Source organism: Quercus robur, chromosome 6 (genome assembly GCF_932294415.1).
Source record: "Quercus robur chromosome 6, dhQueRobu3.1, whole genome shotgun sequence".
Taxonomy (NCBI): domain Eukaryota; kingdom Viridiplantae; phylum Streptophyta; class Magnoliopsida; order Fagales; family Fagaceae; genus Quercus; species Quercus robur.
Genome location: NC_065539.1, coordinates 24,324,606 through 24,337,435, shown reverse-complemented (window position 1 = coordinate 24,337,435; position 12,830 = coordinate 24,324,606). Strand labels below are relative to the sequence as shown.

Here is a 12,830-nt window from a genome sequence, read left to right as displayed (position 1 = left end):
CTATTTATAAAAATAAAAATAAAAAATTTGTCATGCCATTTTGGTGGAAGATATAAAAAAGGGTCAAAAAATTAATTATTTTTCTTTCTATAAAAAAATTCTTAAATTATTTCTTAAAAAAAATTCCGTTAAGACGTCCATTAACAAAATACAATTATAAAAAAATAAAATAAAAATAATAAGTTTTTCCATTATTGGTTCAGTAGACTATTCCCAGACTTTCAATGTAATGCAAGCTCTCCTTTTTTTTTTTTCTTTTTTTTTTAAAGGTTATTCATAAAGAAGACTATCATGTCTAAATATTGGACAAAGCATGCGTATATGTCAAGCAAAAAGTTTTGAATTGACCGAGAGAAAGAAGGCATGAATTCTCGGGAGAAAAGCTGTTTTTGACTTCTAATAAGTCAAATTAAATTCAAGCATTGTTAAATCTTCCAAATTCTGGGGAATATCTACTGATGCCTTGTAGGTTAACAAAATGATGTTAGTGTTACATTGATTTGGGCTGAAATTCAAGAATAGAAACCTTGACAATTTTAGTTTGCCAAAATTCAGTCATAGATCTGCAGCAGCTACGACGAATTTAGATCTTTGCCAATAAAATCATTCCAAAAATTCTCCAGCAAAGAATCATGAATCTAACTGGTTTTCTACTCTTCGTTAAACCTAAACCTGGGATCTCCAAAAATGACACTTTAGATGACAATAAATACAATTTGCATCAAGTTGCGTGTCTAATAAGTGTGCACATGTTGACTGCAAGCCAATAAGTTTGATTCTAACACATCAAGTTGCATCATTTTGAATTGTCTAACTATAATGACATTTAAATGAGAATAGATAGTATGACTACCTAGTATCATTTTGCATTCTTTCTAGTTGCATCATTTTGATTCTATCATTTTGAAGGTGTCGACTACCTAAATGACATTTAAATAAGAATAGATAGTATGACCTAACAAGCAAGATGTGTGCCAACATGATTGCTGGTGTTGTTGACTGTAACCGCATAACTTGATTGTTACATATCTAAGTGCATTGAATTGTCCAACTCTAGAAGTTGCTACAATATCTTGAGAAGAAGTGAACGTTCAAAATAAGTCCAATAGTTTAAAAAGTTATTTACAAATATAATCTTTTACAACTACTCCTATCTCTATTGCTCCCAAATAACAAAAAACCAAGTTCATCCTCAACCTTCATATGCCAACTCCACTTTGCTTTTGGAGCCAACTTAAAACTTTCAGGTTCAATGATAAATTATCCTCAACTCCACAATGCATACTTATATTAGAACCAAGGGTAAGATATCATGTCCTTGTCACTGGTGAATTGCGCGTCCCTCCAATCAATGTGCCAACCCTCTCTCCCTTTATTGCTTTTGAGATGTTCCCCGGTTCACCTAGATTGAAGACAACAACTGCATCGAGGGAAAGAAAATCATCTTAATACAGGGAAATTCTATTTATTTAAAATGAAAGTGTCAACTTATAAAAACACAGAATCGTTTCACCCCGTACTTCTATTAAGTACTATTTTTATTTTCTAATCTTCACTTGGGAATCTAAATACTACCTTTGTGCCTTTGATACCTGTTGAAGTAGAGAACTTGAAGAGAAGAACTTTAGGCCCATTAGCCTTGTGGGCAGCATTTACAAAATTTTGAACAACGTACTAGCAAATAGATTGAAGGGGGTTTTGGAAGAGAAAGTGTTTGATACACAGAATGCATTTATTCAAGATAGATGAATACCGAACTCTGTCCTCATGGAGGATAAATGCTTGGATAGTAGATTGAAACCTGGCTACCAGGGGTTCTATGTAAGTTAGATGTGGAGAAGGAATATGATCATGTCAACTTGGAATTTCTGATTTATTTGTTACAAAGGTTCGGTTTTGGGGAAAAGTGGCTGAAATGGATAGAATTCTGTATAGCCATAGTTAGATTCTGTCTTGGTGAATGGAACACCTATATCCAACTTTGTTACTTAAGATGCATTCTCATATGCGTTAAGGCAGTTTCAAGCCTGAGGCTTGACCTATCCAAAATTGTCCTAGTGGGAGAGGTGAGAGATGTAACAGAATTGCAAGCAATCTAGGATGTTGTGTATCTTCTTTACCAATGATGTAATTGGATTTACCTCTGGGAGCTTAGTTTAAGGCAAGGCACATTTGGGGTTCCATTCTAGAAAGAATGCAAAAGAGATTGAAATTTGAAAGGCCGAAAGAGGATGCACTTGTCAAAAGGGGGTAGACTCACCTTGATCAGAAGTATGTTGTCTAGTCTTCCAAACATTTTTTTTCCCATTAGATGTTATAGTGGAAAACAGAATGGAGAAATTCAAAGAGACTTCCTTTGGGGTGATAATGAAATGGGTGAGGAATTTAAATATCACTTGGTCAACTAGAATGTTGTTTTCACACCAAACTGTGATAGAGGTTTGGGGATCAAGAAGCTACTGATTTTTAAAAAAGCACTACTTGAGAGATGAGTGTGGTAATATGTGATTGAAGAGAATGCATTTTGGAGTAGGGTGATTGATACAAAGTACGGTACTTCTTTGGGGATGGAGTTCTGATGAGGTAAGTGGACCTTATGGAGTGAGGCTGTGAAAAAACATTAGAAGAGGCTAGAAAAGTCTCATGATTTATAAGATTTTGTGGGGGAGGGGTTATATATTTCACTTCTGGCATTACTTGTTGAATGGTGATACTAAACTTAAGGATAGTTATCTTGAACGTTTTCTAATAGCAAGGGACAAAGATGCCAGAGTGACAGATTAGCTACAATACAAAAATGGTTGCTCTTGTTGGAATCCATTATTTTCTTGAAAGCTTCACGATTGGGAGTTAGAATCCATGGAACAGTTTTTGGATGATCAATGATTCAATATGCTAAAAAGATCTTTGGAGGGGAGATAGATAATTTGGTATGAATTCCATCAAAACCAAGGCTTTCAGGAGAAGAGTTACTACAAATTATTAAGAGCAAGAGGGGAATTTTTCCTCTCCTTGACAGAGCATATGGAAAGTTCATGCCAAGGGTGCCCCATGTCCCCTTTTTCATATGGGGAACTGAATTAGGGAAAATTCTGACAACATACAATCTGAGGAAGAGAGGTGATTATTATAGATTGGTGTCATATGTGTAAAAATCAGAGTCATTTCTTCCTTCATTGTGTGGTGGCTCAGGAATTGAGGTCTCTAGTATTTTCTTTGTTTGGTAATTCGTGGGAAATGCCTAGTCCCATGATGGACTTCATATCTTGTTGGAAAGGAAAATATGGAGCTGGTCCCCATACCCCTAAAAATAAGGGGACGGGTCCATTGTGCTTAATGTGGTGCATTTGGAGATAAAGGAATGCTCGCTGTTTGGAGGGGAACAAGTTACATATAATGAAGCTGAAGTTCCTTTTTTTGAAGACTTTACATAAGTGGACTTCAGCCTCTATTGTTTTTTCTACATCAAACTTACTAGAGTTCTTGGATGTTTTAGACTTCTGTTAATTTCTTTACCGTATCTTTCCTTTTTCTCTTTATTTTTCTTATTGGCTCTTCTTTTGTATAATCCTTGTGTACTAGGGTTGCATCCACTTTTTTTGTGCTTTTTAATGATATATCATTGCTTGCATAAAAAAAATGTAAAATTTACTTATGTTGAAATGATTGTCTAAACATACCTGGAATATTATTTTCCTGGCACAAAGTAATGGCTGTCATGTCCATCACTGAAAGATCTTTTGAAGTCACCTCATGGTAAGTTAGAGTATCAAGAAGACGAGCGTTAGGGTTGCTCTTTGGATCATCATCATAGACCCCATCAACGTTTGTAGCTTTCAGCACAACCTCTGCATTAACTGGAGCCATTGAATGAAAACAATTAGCTACTTTTAAGGGAAAATTACAACTTACCCACCTATTATTTGACCGAAATTTAAGTTGCCTACCTGTGGTTTGAAATTTGACATTTTACCCACCTGAGATTTGACCAAAATTTAAGTTGCCTATTTATGGTTTGAAATCCCATGATGCAAGTGTTCCATTGGATTCTTTTTTATCTTATTTAGTCTTGTATTTTTATGTTTTTTGTGTTTTTGAAGGAGAGAGACATAAAAATGGAGCAACATATTTAGCCCTGTTGTGGGTTACGTAACTCTAACTGAGCTAATCTCAGGTGAGTAAAGTTTCAAATTTTAAACCACAGATAGACAACTTAAATTTCAGTCAAATCACAGGTGGGTAAGTTGTAATTTGCCATGCTTTTAACTTTAAAGGCATCATTTATTACTAGACTTGATTTTCATTTTTAGTAATAAATCAATTGTTAGATTCAATATCTATCTTAAGTTTTAATAACAAATTGAGTATAACTTGGAGCATCTTTTGAAATATAATTACAAGATTTAAGTGTAATAGAGTATTATCAAATTAAAACTTTCCAAATTAGATGACCTTTAGTAATGTTATGCCAAGATAGCATTTTAATATTAGAACATATAACTTACTTTCTGCACAACGAAGGGCTGCAGCAGTATCTGTAGTGAAGAATGGATTTCCAGTTCCAGCTGCAAAAATTACAACTCTTCCTTTTTCCAAATGCCTCACAGCTCTTCGACGTATATATGGCTCTGCAACCTCAGACATGCGAAATGCAGTCTGCACCCGAGTAGGGATACCAATACTCTCCATCGTTGCTTGAAGAAATATAGCATTCATGACAGTGGCCAACATCCTATGAAAGATAACAGACAATGGATTAGCTAAAAAAAAAAAGATAACAGACAATGAAAAAGGAAGGGGAAAAGGAGATACCTACATGACTCAATAAAAATAAAAATAAAAACTATTTGGCTGCCTAGTGACAAGATACCCCAAATTCTAGGAAGATGCATATAAACATATATATATATATACAAATCAATTTGTAGAAAGATATATTCAGTAAGTTTCTTTCGGGTATGTAATAAAACATTATGGGTTAATTGCACTTTGTCCTCCTTAATTATTGGGTCAAGTTCAATCCCCACTAAATAATAAAATCATGCCCCCCTAGATGATTGATCAGTTTTCTTTTATTGGTAAGTTACACATGCACCTAGTGGGTCGTAAATCCACAATCTCACACTCCATCCCATTATTATGGGATGAGGAAGTGCCAGTTGAGCTATAGCTCATTGGCAATTGATTGATTGATGTTGATATAGTAACTATAGGGATCATGATTGTTTACAAGTGGCATATGCAATTTTTCTGAGGATTTACCGAAATTTGAAGAATTTGCTTGTTCCTTTTCATTTCTATTCCCATTGGCCAATAGAGTATGGGGCTGAAATTAAGTTTTCCGTTTAAAAAATAAAAATTGTGTTATGAAGGGCTTAATAGATATTTCAATGTTGTCAAGACTAGAATTTAAAGAAAAAAAAAATTACACTAACAATGTGCTTACATAGACAATGTGTCTACTTATCAACAAAAAAAGAAAAGAAAAAAAAAATACAATGTGCCTATTACCAAATAACTCCAAAAATGAATTGCTGATAAACCATATCCTAAAGCTCATTTTGTGTAGCAAAAAATTAAAAGAGAATATTTGCTTTCCAAATAATAAAATAGCCCAGTAGCAGTAACAGATTCATAGATTCATAAAGTTACATTAACCATTTAACCATGAAAATAGATCTTCTGTTTACAACTGAAAGAATTAATATGTGCATATTTGTCAATCCAGATAAAGGATTTACCCAATGTAATCAGCAGATGAACGGTCAAGGCCACTACTTCCTGCCCAGGAAGAACCACGGAAGATATTTCCCCCACCAACAACAATTGCAACCTGAAACATTTGCCTACAATGATTTAGACATCATGCATTGAAAACCTATATCAGAGACTCGAGAAAACAGTAATTCAGAAAACAGTTGAATTACAAACATTTCAACTACTCCCAAGTTATTCAAGAAATTCTCAGATTATTCTAAATAATTCAAGAATGGAAAGCTATGCTTCTAATCATTTGGGCTTTTCATTTGTATACTTCCTGTGTACTAAGGTTCCGCCCCTTTAGCACTTTTTTCCGTTAATGGATTTTATTAAGGAGCAAAAAAACAAAATCTATGCTTTACTTTAAACATATAGGTGTTCTCTCCCACTCAAATTCATTCCAAATTATATTGATACTTTCCTAATAGTTTCTGAATTGCACAAGTTTTGCAGCACGTAAGAAAATCTGTATCCCCATAGCTTTTGCCATGACTATAAACAAATATAAAAAAATGATTATTACATGACAATGTAACCACAAGGATCACAGCATTGAACTTATTCAAAGAAATGAAAGATTATGTTAAACTCATAGTTCTAAAGGCAAGTGTTGAAGGTTTACCTCAATGCCAAGGCGAGTCACAGCTGCAACCTCCCTTGCAATAGACATTGTAACCTATATTGTAACAAAAAAGTCATACTTCAAAACTTCAAAGAGAATAATATAATTATAAATTCAAAATGGTGTGTGTTTCTTTTTGGCCTGGAAAAAAATAATGTACTTTTTAGATCCCAACCTTTGGGTCTATATTTTGCAAGTGATCTCCCGCAAGTGCTTCTCCACTTACTTTAAGCAACACCCTTCGCCATTTATACGATGATTTAGACATGACACCTTCATTCATCGTCACTCCAAAAGGAGCCATAGATGACATCTGAGATTGCCTTTTAAAACAACCGAGTAAACCAAGCAGATACTTCATATTAGTACTTAAAACGCACAATGCTGAAACTACAATTACCTTTAGAGAAAGAAGAACCTTCAAAATATTTTCACAATCCAACAATAGCAAGAAGAAAGAATCCATATTTAGGTTTTTTTTTTTTTTTTGGCTGAATCTTAGGTTCATTAACCTTGTACAAAAATGCAAGTAAAAACCAATGCTTTTTCCTAGAAAGGAAGTGAATCCTCCAAGGAAAATCAACCTCACAAGTTTTCACTGATGTCAGATTCAAACAGATCATGTACATTAAAGGACAAAATCTTTAGCTCATGAGTCATGACTGAGAACCCTAATAAAAAAAAAGTTTGGATCCCTCCTGTTGGAAGCTATTTTGAACCTGACCAGCCCCCCTGCATGCCGAGGAGGGGGGGAACAACATTCATGGAAATGAGAGTCATCATAAAAGCAATGGTCTATGATTAATCTTAAAGTTTTCATGGCATAAATCCATATCACTTTTAAACCACTGATTTTTATAAGCACTCCTGATGATATATCCAAATATGCCCTGGACTAATTTATACGATTAAAAGGGAAAACCACCACATAGGTGCTAATTTCACAAGAAAAAAAAAATATAAAAACTGGTTTAGTGAGTGCAATTCAATCCTAATATAAAAGTGTGTGTCCTTTCTAAGTATTTGAGAAATTTTACATTATTCATTTTGAAAATTCATGTCCACTTTGTTTGGAAGAAATTGAGGTCAGTTGGTTATTTAGTCAGGAGAGACTTGCAAGTTGAAGTATTGTAGATAAAATTTCCTATAATATCCAATTAGCCTACTTATTTCCTCTCTGTATTCCCTATTGCAGTTGACATGACTAATTGGATTGAATAGCTTCAGAAATTTCTTATAGGATGGGTCAGGGGATGAGGCTAAATTTCTTTTGGTGAATTGAGCTAAGGTTTGTGCTCCTCTTCCCTCTGGTGGTTTGGCTATTAGGAGTTTAATGAAGCATTACCAGGGAAATGGCTGTGGAGGTTTGGGCTTGAGAGGGATGCGTTATGGAGGAGAGTGATAGAGGTGAAGTATGGGTGTGAGTGAAGGGGCTGGTGTTCTAACTCAGTGTCTGGTTCTTATGGGGTGATTTTGTTTAAGTATATTAGACGGGCTTGGCACACTTTGTTAAGCTATCTCTAGTTTGAGGTAGGGGATGGTTCTAGAGTGATGTTTTGGCAGGATCAATGGTGTGGGGATAATTCACTTGCCATGTGCTTTCTAGAGTTATTCAGGATTTGTCGTGAGAATGAGGCAATGTAGCAGATCTAATGCAATTCACTAATAGGGCCCTCAATCGGGATGTGAATTTCATTAGAGCTGTGCAGGATTGGGAGTTGGAGTTTTTGTCGAATTTCATGGATGTGATTTATGGTACATCAGTAACAGCAGGAGGATAAAGTGTGCTGGATACCAGATGAGAAAAAGGGATTTATGATGAGTGGTTACTACTGGGTTCTACTTTGCAACCAAGACCAATCTTTTCCTTGGAAAAGCGTATGGAAATCAAAAGTGGTTACTACTGGGTGACTCTATTTCTTTATAAGTAAAAAATTTTCATTACTTATCCAAAAAAAAAAAAATCCTATAATATTTATGTTGGAGATCTTTCCTGCCGATATTCATAATTCACATACTAATGATCAAGCAAATATCTCCAGGATATATGTTTTCACAAGTGGGAAATTCCTTCATCTTTTTTAAAGATCCATCAAAGGAATCCCCATATTTTGGATGGTTGAAATGGAATTAAAAGTGATATTGATAAAGACTATGAAGTACTAATAGTCAGACTCCAGTAGCAAACCTTTAAAAGGTCATCATCATCATATATATATATATATATATATTTGATAAATAAAAGTCATCTTCATAATAATTATAGCTACATTCATTTTTCTACATGAACTGCAGCATCATCTTTGGTTTCCCCTTAGAACCAGGGATTAATGGGTGAAGGGATGCATTGAGCCACATCCAGCATATAATTGCCATGATGGTGATGATGCATTATAGCTACATTCATTTTTCCACATGAACTGCAGCATCATCTTTGGTTTCCCCTTAGAACCAGGGATTAATGGGTGAAGGGACGCATTGAGCCACATCCAGCATATAATTGTTATGATGGTGATGATGCATGCATGCGCACACACACACATATTATCAGGTAAATAGAGGGAGGGGGCTGGGGGTTGGGATGCTGTGGTTCGAACCCCACTGCCCACACACCACAACAGGTGCTGGAACCACTGGGGTATCTCTAGAAACCTATGGTGATGATGCGTATAATTCTTTGGTTTCCCCTTAGCAATGATGGTTTGTAATAGGGAAGAGCTGTAGACCCAAAACATCCTAGGTTCGATCCCCACTAGTAGTTTCCCGTACATAGTTCTGGTGGATGGGTTCATGTATTAGTGGTTTATTCCTCAAGGGTGAGTCCAAAGGGCTCTGCCTTGGTGAGGTTCCACGTCATAAAAAAATTTTTAAAAAAAATTGATGGTTTGTAATAGATATTGTACAAAATGTGTTCCAGTGGTTGGCATTCTTATCTCTATGTGCTAGAAACCAAGAGTGAGAAAAAGTATTCAAGAAACTATTTAGGAGCAAAACACTGTTTTTTTTTTTTTTTTTTCCATAAAAACATAAAACAATATTAGAAGTTTTCCTTTGATATTGAGGAAAATTCATCATTGAAAAATATCAAATATTTTTTACATCATCTAATTGTAATATAAGGAGGGCTACACTGGATCAAGCCCTTTTTGGTCCATTATTTCTTTTTGCTCGAGTCCAGCAGCAACTTTTTGGGAAAGTAATCCTCCTTATACTTCTTTCAAACTCAGATAACATGTTATCAGTATGCAGCTAAGAAACAGGGAAAATATGGCCAGCAAAAGGAAGGGAAAGGAGGGAGGTGGAAGATGACCAAAGTTCAATAATGTAGGCTTATAAAGTCCAGATTAGAAACCAATCATAAACCTAAACATTATTGGTAATTCTTGATAATTGCCATACTATGTACTGAAGTTTTTCCAGATTATAAAATCTAAATCCAACTATGTAAGAAATAACTTAAAAAATCTGTGACCAACCTCCTCTTCTTTGCATATAAATGTTCATCTGGTAACATTTATGAATCTGGTACACTTTAACACTACCATATTGAGTAAAAGAGATTTCCCATATATCAGGAGACATAAACATTGTTCATAAAGAAATAAGTGTACCACCGGTTCATGCAAGCCGGACTTAAACTGCAAAATAGTTCCATTTTATTCCTCTAGTCAAATACTTTTAAACAGTTCTTATGCTCTAGACATAGTAACTCAATCTTAATTCAACAAAGGCAGTTGCTATTTTGGAAGGCATTTATAAATTTATTTCCAGAGAAATAGATAAACAGCTTTCCTTTGTCATAGAACCTATATGGTGGAGAATAGTTGATATAAAAAAATAAAATGTAACTCATCAAAAGAACATAATAAAGTGGCTACCCTTTTATTCTTGAAATTCATCTTTCTGGAAAACAGGAATGGCATACCACCCATATGCCTTATTCTTCTCAGAAGTAAGTCTTCTACAAACATATAGCTACCCAATGGTTCAATCACAGTGGAAAGGCAACTCATTTAAAAGCACTGATACATCATCTTCATATTTATTTTAGATCTGTATAGAATGGTTCCAACACCCCCGCCCCCCCCCCCCCCCCCCCCCCCCCCCAACTATAGTCTACAGCACACGGAAAGGCATTAGGAATGGATGGGAGAGATTTCCTGTTTTTATTAATTTTGCAGTAGGGAATGTTAGAAAGGTTAGAACTTTGCATGATGTATGGTCTAAGGAGGTTGGCCTTTAATCAGTTTTTCATCATCATCAACATCATTTTGTCCGCATGCATATCACAGAATACAAAACAAAACAATTCAATTCTTTAACAACAAACATAAATATCATCACACTCACAACCAAATCATCGTTATAGGTAAAACACTTGGCCATCTGGTAATCAAGAATACCAAATAAAACATGAATTTATTCAAACTCGGAGTATATAAAATTATTAAGAAACACAATGCAAAAACATGAAACATCCTAAACGTGGAACAAACTAAAATCAAGATAAAAGAACAACCCAATTCCCACCATACCACAAAGACATAATCTGAAACACACAAAGCTCAAAATCCTGTCCAAAATTCAAGGACAACCCACAATTCCTCAACACCTATTATACAAAGAAACAAAGAGAATCCATCAGTCACTATCCGTACCTCATATTGATGGGGTCAGAAGAGGAACCCATTTCAGAAGAAGAACATTGAACCATTAACCGTCCATTTGAGCTGGGATTAGACACCACCAAAGCATGGTAATGGGGCCTGAATGGGGTCAGAGATAACAAAGAAAATGACCATGAAGAAGAAGAAGAAGAAATGGTATTGAAAGAGAGAGGAGGAACAAAGGAAGTGGAGATAGCCATCAGAATCTGAAACTGAAACTGAAACTAAGTCTGAAACAAGAAGGTGTTTTTAGCTCTGCCGCCAAGCACTGTCTGCCATGTTTCTCACGAAGGATAATTTTTATTTTATTTTTTAATTCTTATTGTTTTGGGTTTTGGGGGGGGTTTTATAAGATAACATCATTTTCTCAAGAAAATGACATTTTTCCTGTAAAATATCTCGTGCCAAATAAAAAAAAGAATCCAAATTTTGTATCTTCTTCTTGGAATTTCTCACTCATCACCTTTGGGGTTTGGATTTTGGACCATCTTAGAGCATCTTCAACAAATTGTTTTTATACTGTTTAGAGAATGGACAATAACATTTAACTTTTACTTACCTATTTTTTTAAATACACTTTCTAACAAATTTTCTGTACCATTCTCTATCTCATTTAAATATTATTTCTTCATTCATTATTTATTCTTTTTTTAATCATCATTTATTCTTTTTTTAACAACTATATTTTAATAAGAAGTGTTATGTTCACAACATTTTACGCAATACTTTCACAACAAAATTTATGTGGAAAATTGTTACTAGTTCTAATTTGAATCCACTACTAAAATTATTTTTTTATTCGCCAATATTAATTAATAACAATTTGTTATTTAAAATTTATTGTGAAAATATTGTAATATTATTTTTCAATTAGGATTTTTATTTTTTATATTATTTTTCTTTTTTTCATTTCATTTTCATCCATAAACGTTTCATTTCTTTTTTTCTTTTTTCTTTTTCTTGTTTTTCTCCTCCACACAAGTGTCCAATCCTATCTCTATCTCCCCTTCTTTTATTTTCTTGTTCACCTCAAGAACATTCTAGTTCTAGCAACCTCACATTTTGTTCACTTCACACACACACACACACACACACAGAGAGAGAGAGAGAGAGAGAGAGAGAGAGAGAGAGAGAGAGAGAGAGAGAGAGAGAGAGAGAGAGAGAGAGAGAGAGAGAGAGAGAGAGAGAGAGAGAGAGAGAGAGAGTTTGCTGCCCCACCACCAGTGGAGATTGAGGTCTCCAAAAGGACAAAGCCGATGGAGATCGGCGTTCACCATGCAGCACTACTACGTCCGTCGTCCCATTGCTGCTTGTCCTCCTCCCCACCACCGGGCTGGGTCAAATAGAAGGAGAGAGAAAGAATTAATATATTAGTAGCTGGTATAATTTTTTAAGCAGAAAAATTGATTTGGAGTTGCTATAGTGTTCTCTAGAATTAGAGAAGTACTGTAGCAACTTCAAAAAAAATTTAGAAAAGTTTTGTGTATACCAAACCGGTTGGAGCGTGAACAATAGCATAGATTCTCCAAAAAACCTCGATATGGCATCTGTTGGAGATGCTCTCATATGGCATTTTCTATTGGTTAGGTTGAATTTTAATGAAAACTATAATTTTTTTCAATATAAATGTGTACAAATTATTTCTACCTTTTTTTTTTTTTTAGTATCATAATTTTTCATTCATTAATTTTTTTTGTGCATCGAAAAAATCTATGGTGAATTTAAGTTTGCTGAGTGTACATGCAAGTTGGATTTGAGCTTATATAAGGAAGTAAAATAAG

General features: G+C 34.7%; 1 protein-coding gene across 1 annotated transcript; it reads right to left on the bottom strand.

Moving 5' to 3' along the window:
* Positions 1–970: 970 nt before the first annotated feature.
* Positions 971–11,374, bottom strand: LOC126733327 (uridylate kinase PUMPKIN, chloroplastic). Its single transcript, XM_050436566.1, has 7 exons — positions 11,041–11,374; positions 6,558–6,705; positions 6,383–6,436; positions 5,742–5,833; positions 4,506–4,732; positions 3,681–3,857; positions 971–1,420 (listed from the first exon to the last, which is right to left on the bottom strand). The coding sequence occupies exons 1-7, from the start codon at positions 11,247–11,249 to the stop codon at positions 1,311–1,313; spliced, it is 1,017 nt and encodes a 338-aa protein (XP_050292523.1). The 5' UTR covers positions 11,250–11,374; the 3' UTR covers positions 971–1,310.
* Between the last annotated feature and the right edge of the window lie 1,456 nt (positions 11,375–12,830).